Source organism: Paralichthys olivaceus, chromosome 7, assembly GCF_024713975.1.
Source record: "Paralichthys olivaceus isolate ysfri-2021 chromosome 7, ASM2471397v2, whole genome shotgun sequence".
NCBI classification, from domain to species: domain Eukaryota; kingdom Metazoa; phylum Chordata; class Actinopteri; order Pleuronectiformes; family Paralichthyidae; genus Paralichthys; species Paralichthys olivaceus.
Genome location: NC_091099.1, coordinates 22,812,003 through 22,827,976, shown reverse-complemented (window position 1 = coordinate 22,827,976; position 15,974 = coordinate 22,812,003). Strand labels below are relative to the sequence as shown.

At 40.5% G+C, this 15,974-nt stretch overlaps 1 protein-coding gene across 7 annotated transcripts in view; it reads left to right on the top strand.

Moving 5' to 3' along the window:
* Positions 1 to 15,974, top strand: part of cadps2 (Ca++-dependent secretion activator 2) — a 178,411-nt gene that overhangs the window by 157,277 nt on the left and 5,160 nt on the right. For all 7 annotated transcript variants that reach the window (XM_020079011.2, XM_069528523.1, XM_069528524.1 and 4 more), the window contains one exon: positions 9,757 to 9,864. In XM_020079011.2, coding sequence (XP_019934570.1) covers positions 9,757 to 9,864 — 108 coding nt within the window. The remainder of the gene's footprint in view (positions 1 to 9,756; positions 9,865 to 15,974) is intronic.

The window sequence follows — 15,974 nt, the reverse complement described above, 5'->3', positions numbered from 1 at the left end:
AGATCTCGCTAAGATCAGCCACCCCTCATTTGCTAAAATGATTAACAGCTCAAAATTTACCGAGAACAATTCCTCTGTGGGTTTTTATTTTTGCAGGTTTATTTTTTCTTCTATTTCATATAAATTCTTACAGTTTTTAAAAGCCTCCACTGGGATCATAGATATTTTAAAAAATTTGTCTCTCAGGCTTTAATCCAAACAATTTGATGAAGCATTTCATCCAAAATTAAAACTAATAGATTAAAAAGGGAACTGAATACATTTTCCCTTCTTAGTCACAGTGGTTAATCTGTAATTAGATTTATTTGTCGACCATCATTAAAACAAAAAATTCCCTTTGAATGTGATTAAACAGGTTGAATTTTATTGATGCTCTCACTATTTTAATTTCTTCTTTGAATGGTAGCTCTCTGCACCACCTTCCCTCTTTCACCATATCAAGATATCCAGTGTCCCACTATCCTGAGTTTCGTCAGGGTATAGTGGTTGGATATTTTGACTTTAATGCAACAGATTTGTAATTGTTCCCTCTTTCTTTTTTCCACTTAACTGCTAGCTTTCCATAACCTTCAACATAATCATTTTAAGAACATCTTTTGAGAGTTAAATGAGAAAACCTTCAACTTATGTTTGGTAAATATGAAGCTAGCGAGAGCAACTGCTTAGCTTAGCACAAAGACTAGAAACAGAAAGGAGATGTAGATCATTCTTGTAAGAGACACAAGACACACATGTAACCAGACACACAAAATCACATAATTATATATATTTATTATAATTATATATTGAACAGAGCCAGACATTATCAAAAGGCTTGTGGCATCAGAGACAATCACAGACATCACTAAAGATGTTCAGTTTCATTTCAAAACTTGGCCAGAGGAAATACTGACACTCTAGTTTCCATGAACATGTGTCGTAGAAAAATTATGTTAATGATATTATCACGTAGTGTAAAAACAATGGTCTGCCTGGTTCATGAGGTTATATTCTGTGATCAACTCTTCAAAAGGTGGAGAAACTGAGGTTTTAATTACTGCACCTAATTAAAAAGCTTCTCTACTTCATATTTATATGATGCATTTTTAATGGGAATCACAGTTTTACATTTTTCCATTATAGTTTGTTTTAACCATTTGTGTTGACTGTTTACATGTGTAGCAAAGCAGTTCCATGTGCAACAAAAGTGTCTCTAACACAGTTGTCATCTTCCCATCCATCGCCCACATGGTTTAAATAGCAAGTGCACTTGTGCCCATCTGAGCACCCATGGGTGTGTTTGTCTTAAAATGAGGTGTGATCAGGTGGATTGTTGGTACTTTGTTATCCTGAATCAGTGGAAAGAGACCAACAAAAATCTGGCCTGAAGTCAGTCGCTCAGTATGTGACATCTGGGTCAACTGATTACTTTGCCAAGATAGCGAGGTGATAGAGCGCCTCAGTTTTTGGTGCATTTGTGACATTGAAAATGACGCACCGGGGGGAAGAAACTGAAAGACAAACTCCTGTAGTGTCAGCGGGAAAGGAAACTTGCATATATCTGCTATATACCATGCGCCTGCCTTAGCAATGTGTTTTTCTGCTGTCAGAATATCAAAAGATGTGATGCTGATATTTAATACTCTCACCATGAGCTTTAAAGATCATTAATTCAAAATCAATGTATTTTTCACTTTGTGACTAAATTAAGGACAAACAGGGTGAAGATTATTAAACAATTCAAGGGCACCGTTCTTGTTTCATAGGAACCCATTTAATTAAAATGATGTGTATTAATTGCTGAGAACTGCTGTGATTTCTCAGCTGTATTTTGTATTGTTCTTTATTGTTTTGGATATAACATTGCGCTTGATAAAACCAAGCCTGAAACAGCAGATGTGAGAACAGCCTGCTCTGAGTCATTTAACAGCTGAGCGAAAGAGCAGCACAGCCTCCCTCAACCTCCCTAATCCCCTGACCAGCCATAGTACAAACTTCCTCGTCAGCCGCCTCTTCCACCGAAATTATAATGTAACCGCTACCATGGCCTTTTGGTCTTTTGTGTGGAGGGAACCTGATGCAGGTAAGCCTCTTTTCCAGGTGGCATGAAGGGGGTGGGGGGTGGGCTGAGCTACTTCGCAAGACAGCTCCACCTCGCTAGACAGCTCCTCCCCCTGCACCTTTGACACAAAGAGATGAAGCTTTGGATCTATAGTTGGCTGGTTGTTAGGTTAGTTGGGTGGTTGGTTGAATAGTTCAGTAGTTGGTTGGTTGGTTGGTTAGTTCGGTAGTTGGTTGGTTGGTTGGATGGACTGTGTTTTTGTGTTTGTAATGGCCGACAGTAATGAGCCTATGCTTCAGTAAAAACGTGGATGATGGTGCAAGTCATTTTCCAGTCTGGTGTGTTGTAGCACATTTGAGCATTAACTGACAATTGAGTAAAAATGTATTTTTGTATTATTATTTTTACGTCGTCTTCCTCAGTTGAATTTGTGCATCATTCTGAGCTGAGCAGCAGCTCGTCTCTGCCACCCTGTATACACTCATGCATATATTTTGCAAAACAAACTTTTTCCTTTACTTTTGGGCCTTTGGTTTAAAGCGTTTAAAGTCACTAGAACAGAGAATTTTACAAATGCTTTGCAGATTTTTTGAATCGGTGTGTTCATGTAAAACGGAGCATTTAGGAAACAATGATGCCACAGCCTACTTCACGTGTGTTTACCGTTGCTTTGTGTAATGCACCGTATCACTGGCATTTACGAGAGATCTCTGCTTGTTTGTTCTTATTTATTTGAAAACAGCATTAGTTGCACTTTATTTAAGTCATATGTCCATTTTCATTTCTTGTTTGATCTGATTAAGATGTCACCTTTCCAGGTGTGGTTTTCATATTGTTTACAGCCTCCTCAGCTGAAGCAATGACTCCCCTAGAAGACGACCAATAACTGCGTCAGTCCCCCTCCCTTCCTGATCATGAGATTTAAAATCTCTCTCTGAAGGTTTTGATGAAGTCAAAGTGGTCAAATCATTTAAACAATTTAACTTCATCCAAACCTTCAGTGCAGGTCGGTGCTTGTGGTGAAGTGTTGTAAAATGACATAACTGATAGTGAAAAGGGCTGGAGAGGTTCAGTGTGTGTCTCACACATTGACTCACACGTGTTGACGTGTTCACGCCTGTACAGCCAAGATACCAGTGACTGACAAGCCACACATGCTCGTATCAAGCAGAAACACAAACATTGGAAGAGTTAACACCATGACTGGCTCTTCACCATCTTTAACACGACACTATCCCGCAGGGCCGTTTCCAAGCTGTGTGGGGCCCAAATCATCACACAGGATATAGAATCACAGTGACTGTACAGTACATCCACACCTTTGCTATGTTTACGCCTTGTGTCCACCCTACTCCTGAGTTTATGTGCCCCTAAAACAGAGAAACACTACTGGCCCCATTTTATTTGAAAACACCGGGATTGCGTTGTAGTTTGGGAAAACTGAAAGAACGACTATGTCCCCTGCATTCACTTCCTGTTTGCCATTGTTAGTCCTCATTCATAACATTTTCTGTAACCAAGCAACCAACTGCAGAGTAGGCAATCTGCTTCCTGTTCACACCTGCACACACATGACCATTGTATGTTAATAGTCTCACATGACTATGTGTTTTCAGGTGTGGTCGTATGGATGACGATTATTACTGATATGGAGCTAAAATGTGTGTCTAGGCAGAGACTATGTTAGTGTTCTGGAGGTGTGGGGGGTTCCACACCTTGACTGTGTTAATACCAATGTTCACTGTTTGAGTCTCACCAAGGAGTGTGTCAAAGAAATTCCTCCTAAAAATGGTTTATTATATTTGAATACACTGAACCTGCAGTCCCCCCTCCCCCCAAATCTCTTTATGTTGGTATCAAAACTCAGCATATTGTATTAAACAACACATTCACTTAATACATACCTCGCAGCCTTTGTATTTGTGAGCCAGATATTTTAGATATTATGTTTCTTATGTGAAAACATGAGAACTTTCAGAATTGAATGATTGATTAATTTATTCAGTCATAATCACCCATTGAACCACAAGTATTAACAATATATACAGTGTAAACAAAGTCTAAACAATCATTACGTTATATATTGACTGTAAAGGTTAAAGGCTCAGTGTGTAGAATTTAGTGACATCTAGAGGTGAACTTTCATGTAGCAGTTGGATACTGCTCACCTCACAGTCACCTTCCCAACATGAAAGAGAACCTTAAGTTGTCATAGAAACTCAAAAGGTTTTAGTTTGTCCAGTTTGGGCGACAGTAAAAAACACGGCGGCCTCCACAGAGAGGACACCCCGCCATGTAAATATAAAGTTTTTGGATATAAAGGACCACTCTATGGTAAAGAAAACAACAGTTCATAAAGTTTAGATGAAACACACAAGTGAGAACATCCTGATTATTTCATGTTCAATTTCTGCCAAAAATAAAATAGTCCGAAAATAATCCATGGCCGAAATGCATTTCACTGCCCCCTTCCCCTTCACCTTCGCCTCCCCCTCCTCTGCTAACTGCTCATTATCAATGCTCCTCGCCTCCCTACCCCACTTCAAGCCTTACTCACTTCCTGTCTGGTACCAAACACTACTTAATTTATATACTCAAGTTTTTTGTTTATTTGTTTTTATATATTTTTTTTTACGGTCATATGACGAGCAACCAGGCGGCCATTATCCAGGCGTGAAGGGGATTACTGTTGTTTGGCTACAAGTGAAGAAACAGTGAAGGAGACAAAACAGGCAGAGAGCAGAGCGTGACAAGAGTGCTGAGCTGCTTGTATGTGTTTTTTTTCTTTCTGTCCTTCTTTGTTACCTCTCGTGTTAAAGTCTTAATCTGGCTGGCTGGAACTGTGCCGGCATCTCCGAACTGTCAGGCTGCTTTGTCACCTCGTCAGGACGAGAGAAAGGAGAGGTAAATGACTGAGACTAGCCTTAAGGGGATGGAAGGGGGAAATTGATGTTTCAAGTGACAACAGGGGTAGTGATATGTTGCCAGTAGCTCAGACACACACACACGCTATACACACACACACGCTACACACACACACGCATATAAACACATACACACACCTTAACACTTGCAATACAGATATTTCTCTCACTTTGACTCTGTCCAAACTTGCACAGAGTTTTTTTTAATTTTTGATAAACTGATTTTAAACATTCACTCACTACCACACACTTACACATGTGCTGCTGTGGCAGCCTCCATTCTTCTGTTAACAGTCGTTCCCCCAGATGTTTGTACCAGGCTGCAGGGACTGTGCTCCCGTTTAACCACAAGACCAATTCGTGAAGTTCAGGTTCTTTCACAAAAACCATTTCTTTAGGGAGCTGTCTGTGTCCACGGCAGCATTCTCATGTTGAAACAGGAAAGGGGCAAACACAAACTATTTCCATAAAGTTTTAAAAACACTTAAGTTTATTAAGGGAAGCTAAGGCACCTTAAGCAAACCATGAAAAGCAGCCACACACCATGAGGACACTGGCATTTGGAAATTCAGTGGAGTTGGATATCCCTTTTTTTCAAGTCAGATTTATGGCGTGTTCTCTGGGCTGCACAAATAAGGGGTCACCTGGAGAAAGGATGTTGCATTTGGGCCCATCTCTATACACAGCTCCAGCTTTAGAATCAAACTCATTGAAAGAAGATGGACCCTTCTTTCTTGTAAGATTTGTCTCGATCCATTGACTGAGCTGTGAAAACTAAGACTGTAGCCTTTATGTGACTGCAGGTCATAATGGTAAACATCAGCTCTGACTATCTGGTCTTCTAGCACTCTTAGGGTCCTACAACGGACACCACTTCAATGATGAACCTAAACACTCAATAATGAGCTTGAAGATTTTGTCGAGGGATCAACATTGGCAACTTTCCGAACATCCTTTCTGAATGGAAAACATTCTGGAAATGATTGGAAGAAACAATTTTTGAAGTGTATCTACATCTACAAGGGTATGACCTGAAAGTGTCAACACACAGTATTGTAACACACCCAGTAACCCACACATGGTTTATTCTCATCAAGGTTTCCACAATGATCTACCAGACTCTTACCTCTCCTCTTACTCCAGAGGATTATGAGGAACCTGACAGGCCTGTCAATCACTGGGCCTGGGCCTCCCTCTCTTTCTGGATGAATGTAACACTCACACAACCTCTTCATTTCCTGCACACATACACACTCGATGCCCCTGCAGCCATGTGACCCCACTTTAACCTCTGGTATCTGCAGGTTTTCCCGTCCAGCAGTCCATCTAAATTACAGCTCAGCAACTCTGACTGATCTCCGTCTGTCACTCGCTGTTAGAGGCCTGTGAAGCAGCTGCTGGGACTGTTTTTATCCACAGTTTTATATCTGTCAGAGACTTTACGCTATCTTATGTTTGATGTCTCAAAGAATCCTCACATTGGAGAAGTTGCGACTATAGAATAACTGAAAATAACATTAATCCATTGTCAAAACAGTTCCACCAGTCAACTAACTGATGAATCAACTTATTTCCCTTCTGCTATACTGTGTGTGTGGGTGTGTGGATTCACACATGGATGCCAGCTGCATTGACTGACTGTAACAATGCTGGCAAATGACACAATCAGCATTCCCTCCAATATTTGGCAATACAACGAGGTGAGAGATGGCCTCCCTTTTTCGTTGCGTTTGTGAAGTCCTACATGATGCACCAGGGGAAAAAAACAGAGGCAAAGTCTACTGGCAATGGGAAAGGAGTCCTTTGCATCTTTGAATTGGCTTACACGCATTAATATATATTGTATACCCGCTCATTTTTAAAGAAGTATAATGCAGTGGAGTCCTTTTCCACTTTCCCAGTGCTGCCTCTTTGCTTGTCAAATCCCAAAGTCAAATTTAGGCTCATGATGTTATGATGTGATGGAGTTTACTGCCATGATCCACTTCTTTTTTCCTCCAGCAAGTTTGATAAGCAAACAGTTCCACTAGCCAGTTTGTAACCGGCCTTTTGCCTTTAAGTAAAGCCAAAAGGTCTCCAGGTTTCTTGAGGCTTCATATCCGTGTTTTTCCACAGGGAACTGACGGGCCATGCTCAGCGGCACTGCCCCCCAGGGCCGACACATGCAGGCTCAGAGGAAACAGGCGTGAAAGATGTCAAAGCAATTACAATAAGCATTACAGTTGTAATCTCCCCTGACAACAGGGAGTGTGAATGAACAGGGCTTTACCCACTTGTCTTGCCTCTGGCCTCTCCCCACCGAACAAGCCACTGCTTCCACAGCAGTTAATGTTTCCTCCGTTGCAGCAGCTCCAGCAGCTTTTTGTTACTTGCAGCACAGAGAAAGTAGATTATTTGTTCTTCTTTTCACCCAGCAAGCAGCAGGTGATGCAGAATGTGTGCTCCCTGTGTCGTTGTAGTGTAAGCCAGTGATATCCCTGACAAAAACACAGACAGACACATACAGAGCCTTGTAGATGTCTGTGGGGAAATTATTTTAAAGAAGGTATTGCATTGCATTACTGATTTTTGTAATAATTATACTACAGTTCTCACAATTTAGCTATTACACACAGTGATACACAGAATGTCCCATCTACCACCTACTCACTAGATCCTCTGATCTTTACCCATAGGAGTAGCTGTGATTTGTAAGACTGAGGTATGCTTGAAATGACAGAAAATCAAAGTCACTGGAGCATTTACACAAATCATTCTCATCTTTCAGCTTGTCAGGTGTGAGGATTTAATGCTTTTCTCTTTTTTATATCATCATGAAATGAATATGTTTGTGTTTCTGACTCACTTTATGTAAAGACATCACCTTGGACAGGAAATTGAGACTTTTTTTGAACAGTTTACTTTTTACAGAATTAATGATTATTGATAAAGATATTAATTGCAGCCCTATAAATAGATTTGTATGTACTTGAAAATGCATAGCTTGCTTTTTTAAATTATATATAATTATGATATATTGTCTATTAAAGTTCTACTTTATTATTTTAAAACCAATGAGTTGTACAAATGTTCTGTTCCTTCTGAGTTTATATTTACTTTTCAAAATTACTTTACATGACATTACATTACAAAAGTTATGAAATTATCTCCTGAATGTGCATGTTTAAAGAATGTCAAGGACCTGAAGTATTTCCACACATCTCAGGATCAAACTGTTAAATGAGTGTGGTACAGGTCAACGTGAAGGTGACAGTACTTCATATTTGAGTGAATTAATTAAGAATTCAAGGCAACAATTCAGTCAATTGTGGGAACACATAAAAAAGGCTTGACGAAAATTAAAACTATTGCAGGGGAATAGAGTTGCAGCCAGACCCTGAACTCATGTTAAACTCTCTTCAGAATTTGATCAACATTGTGTGCAAATCTCAATTAACTACATGTATAGACATCACAAAGATCACACCGAGACCTGGACGTATCTGGGGTTTGTGTCCCAGAGCAACAAACATTTGGACTGAAGGTTTTCTTTTCATACAGACTGTGTTGATCTTTTGTACGTTTTTGTCCATTTGTTTTATCTAAACACATGAAGAAAAGCAATAACTTTATTTCATTTGTTCCCCCGGATCATTAAGTGACACATTGATTGTTGCAAGACACAAGTTGCAAGTGTGTTGCAACTAAGACCACTTGTTTACATTTAAAGAAAATGTGCGACCGCTCTCACAGTTATGGTTCGCCGACAGAGATCTTGGTCACTGTGTAAGATAAAAGTATTAAGATTTGACACATTAGTGGTTGTCAGGCTCTGAAGTGTTTATTTGTTTAATCCACAGTGACTCAGACCTCTGCAGCAGGAGGGTGAACTATGCACACCCACAAACCTCCACAGTTACATCTTTGAATCAGTTTGAAACCTGATTTGTAATTTTAAATATGGACTATGGGCCCACTGACTGTGTGGGGCTCCTTGTTGATGACTGACTCATTGCTCTGTGGACCCCCCAACCCTCAAGAACTGTGTATTCCTCCTCCAAAAGCGATAATCAGATAATATATATTAATATATGACTAGAAGAGGAATAGATCAGAGCAAAACAGCACATGTGCTGTGTAATGGCAACAAACAATCATTGTTAAGGCTTCATACAGCTTTGCCAGCTTCCTTCTTCTTTTCTGGCCTTAATATGCATTGAATTGTGCAAAGAGGCAACTGCAGTGTTAAGGAGTGATGACAAAAACTGCTCAGACGAGAATACAGTACGTGGACCATGCACATCAAACAATTCATCTAATTCAGAGTATGATCAGGGAAAACATTGATTCATTGATTGTGGGTCTTCCTGTGGTCAGTGATACAAAGGTGTGAAAGTCAAGCTAGGAAACATGTCTCATCTCAGAAACACTGACAAAAGAAACCCTCAGTTAGAGTCTGCACTGACTTACAGAAGATTTTTCAGGGTGATGCCAGGACGTTTATTGTTGTATGTTCTCCCTGTTGACATTGTTTGGCCATCTGTTCCATCTTCCTATCTGAAAAACACTGCTGCTAAATATAAGGCTCAACTTGTGTTCTGAATGTGTGCAGAGGTCATCATGTACAGGCTGTCTACTCTCCCCTGTGGTTCTAGCATGGCTGAAGAGACATGTGCATGATCAATGCCAGCCATGTTCACATTTTTTACATCAAGCTGAACAAACTGCCTGCTCTGCATGTGTGACACATTTCTGTGTTCAGCATCCACCCTCCCCATGTCCTCAGCCCTCTCTCTGTCCTCTCCCTTTCAGAAACCTGGGATGGATCTGGCCGACACCTACATCACCTTCATACGGCAGAACCAGGACATCCTCCGAGACCGTGTCAATGACGAGGTCTACGTCGAGGATGTTTTTGATGTGAGTAAAATCCAATTTCTTTTTGTGTTTTACCCTCTCGTCAGCTGGATGTTAACTCTGCTTCACTTGATCTGACCTCCATTTGATGATATGCTGTCATTTGCTTTAAAAACACATTTTCACACCCAGTCAAGCAATACAGATACGTTCCCACTGGTTTTAACATCTCCATCCCATTTGAACACATCATACCAGGATTTAACATTTCTGCACTCAAGCTCTCAGCTCTTTCAGATATTTATCAGTTTACCTCTCGGTTTACCTCTAAGTTTCATTTTGTTCCCCAAACACATCCTCACATCCTCATCTACCTCTACCTCTGTTCTTACCTTTGCCGTGGCACCCGGCAGTTGTTTTCGTCCTCTATCTGATCTCGTTTCCTTCTCATCAAAACATTTTTTCTCCCATGTCTATAAAAAACAGATTGAAGCTGTGATAAAATCTATCTAACAACTCAGTGATGGAAAAAAAAACCTGTCAGCGGGAAACACATTTATCCTGTGGATATTTACGTGTTTTTCTCGAAACCACTGACATGAGTCTGCTCTCAACCTGTGTCTGTTTATTTAAATGTAATTAGGTGAATTGTATGATGAGGCAGGCATTAGGATATTATCATTCCTTCTTTTTATTAGATCAGTTCTGTGATACTCTATGGGGTAAGGTCCTACATTCAAAGATTGGGAGCAGTTCCCATTGCTCACTGGATCCCAACAGCAGTACCTCCAGTATGCAATGTGTTTCCCATTAGAACAGCTGGTCCTGAAGCTGTCACTCATTCAGTTACACTTGGGTCTTCTATATAAAGCATTATATAGTGAGCTCATCCGAGAAAGAAAAAAATGCTTTCGAACACTACTCAGCAGTTTTCTCTGTGCCGGTAGTGACGTCATTGATGCAGGATTATGACGTACAACAACAACATTGGCCGGTCAAAAATCCCACAATAAATTATAAATGTTTATTTTACACTTATTTCACCATTTCACCCCTTCTCACTACCCCTTGTTTTCGAGGGTTATCTTCCCCCTTGAAACGAAGTTACAAGGGGTAGTGGTTGAAATCTTCCCCTACAAATTGGGACAGCACTTTAAGAAGCTGTTACATCATCACTAGTCGTATGAACCCGAAACATCATCAGTAGTCGTCTATGTAAATAGACACAACAAAAAGTTTGTCATTGTAATAACGTTGTCTAGATCTATATTAAACCATTGCTATTGCTTGCAGTTACTAAAGTGACAAACCTATAATATCCTGTCAGCCAAGAATAGGATTTTGAGGCTGTGATACAGACCCACCAACACTGGACAATTGAAGACTGAAAAACGTAGCCTGGTTTGACCCTGACTCTCGAAACTTCCACTGGCTCCCGATCAAGGCCTGCATCAACTACAAACTCCTCCTTCTCACCTATAAATCCCTCCACGCCCCACCATCTCTAACTGACATCCTCCAACCCTACACTCTGCTCAGAAGGCTGCGGTCCTCAAACACAGGTTTGCTCTCTATCCCCAACACCAAACTGCGAACCTTTGGAGACAGAGCCTTCTGTGTCGCAGCCCCCACCCTCTGGAACTCTCTCCTCTCTGAAATCCTCAACGCTACATCTCTGGACAGCATCAAAACACTCCTCAAACACCACCTGTTCACTAAGGCCCTTAGCCTCAGTTAACATGCCACCCTGCCATCAGTGCTGTTTATTTCTGTCCTGTTTTGTGCACGTTCTTTTCTTTTCTTTTCTCTTTTTGTCCCGGCTGACACATGTAAAGCGTCCTTGGGTCTCTCGAAAGACCCTAAATAAATTCAAGTTATTATTATTGTTATGAATGTGGATTACTCCTGAGGCTGCATATGATGGAGTCACAATCTGGAGTCAAAAGCATGAATCCATGGACTAAACCTGCCTTGTGTCAACAGTCCAGGCTGCTGCTGGTGTTGTGATGATGTGAACAATCTTTTCTTGACACAGTTTTAGCTCTAATTACCAATCAAGATTGGCAGCATTCTATCTGCAGCTGATAAATCTGCTGAAACCATGCAATGCGATCAACACATTACTCAGACACATGTAGAATTTCCATCTCCTTTAGCCAGACCACAAATTTGAAAGCATCCATCTTGATTATCTAAATGCAAAGGTTCTGCCCTACTCCATTTCAGTCCAGCTGTTTGTGCTAAAATAAAACAAAACTCCGCTGTCAGGGCAACATGGTGATGGACATTAGAAGCTCCTGATGAATAGTGAAGGGGCAACCATTGTGAGTAATGACGATCATTTAAATGTTCATTTAGAAAATCGACCTGCAGCAGGTAAACATCAAGCACATTAAGATTGGTTTGGTTGACTTGTCTGATTAGGGTCAGTACACAGTTGGTACCGGACTGAATCACGACACCCCCTGGTGATGCATGGGATACATTTGAAAGCAGAGGGATGCTTCCTGTTTGACTTGTTGCATGACCACATGCCAAGAACATTAGCCGGCAGTGTCACCTTTGGCCCCGGTGGAGGGGAGACAATTGATTGGACTGGAGTATTTTGCTGTATTACGTGCTGGTGCTGTTATCTAGTTATAATTATTTTGGTTCAGTAAGTTTTTTATTAATGTGATTTTGTTAAGTAAAGAGTATTGCACTTATTGTTATTTGTATATTTAAGTTAAGTACACTGAACACAAAATGTTCAATTTCAATTTCCATTATACTTAAAAAAAAAAAAGGCGCATCGACTGTCATTTTGTGCCTTTTTCTAAAGAATCAGTTTTGGCACCCTTTCGGGATATACCCAAAAGATACCCAAGTCTATATCTGGTGAGTTGCTTTAACCACACAGAGCTTCATATATGGAGTAGGAATGACAGAAGTGTCATAATCTGAAATCTAGAGATTTCTTTGGCCAAGTTTCCATCCAAATGCGATGCAAAAAAGAAAATTACACAATAAACAAAAGGAAAATGCAATTTCATGGGCCTTCCCGTCCCATCTTGGATGTTTGAGGTGGACTCATCAAGATAAACAGTTGGTGGCGCTAATTCTTAAGTTGGCACAGAAAGATGATACAATTGAAAGAGTGACCAGGGAAACCTCAAATGACTGAAAACTATGTGGAAGGTATTATGTAAATATAACGGAACGTAATGGATGTTTGACTTGTAATTTGTCATTTTGTAAGAGGAAGGTTACAGTCTTAGTGATGATTGCATCACATCATCGTGATTTAGTCTGCTTCCATTGACCTTTGTCATATTACATTTTTACGGCAACATTTTCAATTCAGCCAAGTGTAAAACAATTTTGGGGATATAACAACTTTTCCAAAACAGAGTTTCCAGCATTTTCTCAAATTTCAGTTTTAGGGAAACACAATATGTAAAACTGGCAAATGTGACATTAAGGTTTTAAAGTATGAGATCTTTTCATCAGAGAGTGAAAATCGTGTGATGGTGCCTTCAGCTGATGAAAATTCTTACAAATTGAGCTCACAGTCAGGTGTTTATACTGTTGGTGTGAAGTTCGATTCTCCAGTTTCAGAGCAGCAGCAGGTCATTTCGAGGCCAAAAACACCGACTGCTTCTGTTGACCTGTTAATCACTTAGGAAACATGAGCGCTGCCGGCTCGTTCTGTGGGAGCTGAAAACACACCTTTTCATCCATCTATCAATCCATCCACCCCACGCTGTCCGTTTGCTTCACTGACCACCCCCCTCAAGGATTCAGATTTGAAAGAATATTTTAGTGCAGTGTTGTCAAACACGCCTCAGCTCACTGGTGCGAGTCAATGCAGCGGACATGGCGGCTCAGACCTTCGTACACATTAGTAGCACGAAGCAGGGCGATGGATTTCTGCCACCTGCCGCCTCCTCTGAGGGTTTGGGGTGATGTGGCTGAGACTCGAGCTGTGTCGCGCTGATTTATGTGTGTGTGTTTGAAGAGGGGTGTTTGAGGAGAATGAATCTAATGGAGCTCAGAAGCGCCCAGTCATGCGCCGGGGGGAGGTGATGGTGGGGCTTTGAAGTGTCTCTGCTCAGCCCTTGTATCAGACACACACACACACACACAAACACACCTGGACACACGCATACAGTTTGTGTGCAACAATGAAAAAACAAATCCTGAGTTCATGCAGCAGCATCAGGCCTCCTGCCAGCAGCATTATGGGTACGCAATCATCTTGTTTCCGTGCGTCTGAGCAAGTCAAAGTCAAATTCATTTACGACGCCTTTTTTTTAAGCACAAGGTTTGTCGACACCGACGTTTTAAAGAAGAAGAAACAGGCTGATACGGCAGGTGATAGAACGAGAAACAGAACGAGGACGTGGGATGTCAGCATGCAGCTGTGAACATGTTCATGATTTTCTTTCTCTGCGTGTGCATGCTCACATACGCCTGTCTGTCTATTTGTGTACAAGTGCTCCCCTGGGAACGTCTTTGTGCGTCTCTGTGGATGAGAAGTGTGATACATTCACGCACTCACACACATTAGGAGCCAAATCACCTTGATGAAGCAGCTGCAGATGAATGTTGCATGTTGTTATAAAGAAACCAATGTGGGTCTCATTTGAAAACATTTCTTTAAAAGCAAGATCACAAATTTTAAAACAAGAATAAGCATAATTTCATCCCTCCTGCATTCATTCAGTGAATTTTAAATTTTAAAGAAATTAATATCTCCGTGCCAAAACCAGAACATTTGTCAAGTTTGAATGATTTCATTACCATCAGATATTTTTTCTGACAGGACTAAAGCCCACAACGCTGTGCAGACCACCCTCTAACCTCCTTCCAACATATTCCCTCCATCTGTTTTCACTCTCGTCCTCTAATCGGCTCAATTAAGGAGCGCCATCGTACTCAATTTACACAACAGTTAGCACAGCTCGCGAGGTAGCCGTCAGGCAGCTGATTAGTCGCTTTGAGGAAACTCATCTTCCAGAGACCCATATAAGTGTTCCACAGAGGAGGAGGAGGGTTAGGAAGAAGGAAATCAGCAGAAATCATCTCAGGAGCAGAGAATATCAGCCATTCATTTTAACATCCTCAAGCGTCTGTTAACCCAGAGCTCGAAGCGGTTGTGAGGCGAGCTGATTGGCATAGAACTCAATCCCAACATTGATATATTTCATTTGGAATGATGAGAGGAGGAGGAAGTCAATTGTTCGGGTGGAATGGCTGGAACTGTTCCACTGATTTATCCACACTTCACATATCTGATGCACAACACACTGCACATAAGCAAATAAAAAACATTAAAACTGTGAGCAAGCAACAATTATAATCTTGAACTAAATCACATTATTTAAATGCACTAATGTTCATTTCTGAAGTTTTATTTCTTCTCTTTTTATTACTATTTTATCAGGGACCCTGTTTCTTAAAAGTTCCATTTCATACTATATATTACTCTAGTGTCATGTAATGAAAGTTGGATTATGTTTAATGCAACTTTTTTTTTTTATGAATGAAACACTAAATTGAATAGCAGCATCGGAGTCGCAAAATGTGACTGAGTTGATGGAGGAGCATGTACAAAGCTGTCGCACTAGAGATTAGAATTCACATCCTCAGTCTCGTCTGGACTCTAGGCAACAAAATCCCTTCAGTTAAGATCCAGGAAAGATGGTCAGATGTAAGCAGGTTGTTTTAGAAGTGACTTGAATTTGTGGATTCATCCTGGAGTCATAACAAGACTGTTGTGCCGCAAGTTTGATGGTTTTCGTGCAAAACAGCAACAACAGCGGGTTCATGACAACATTTATGAAAACGTACAACTGATTCTCCAGTTAGGGTTTTTGGACCGACTGATGATTTCCTTTTCTCCGGTAACAAACATCCTGTTTTTATTCACTTTAAACAACAAATAACTAAATCAGGACTTGTGGGTAAACTTTTTAATTTTGTATGTTTAGCTGACACTTAATTACTTTGACTGAGTGGAAAACTGCTTTATTAATTTGATGGAGACAGTGAGGAGGTCATAGATGTTTCTTACAAAAGATGGAATCAAATATTTGTCTGACCCTTGAAAGATTGCAGATGTGTTTTGGCTTTTGTCAAGTACATGAAATAACCTCTGGACTGTTTTTCTCTATTAAATTGGAAGGTAATTA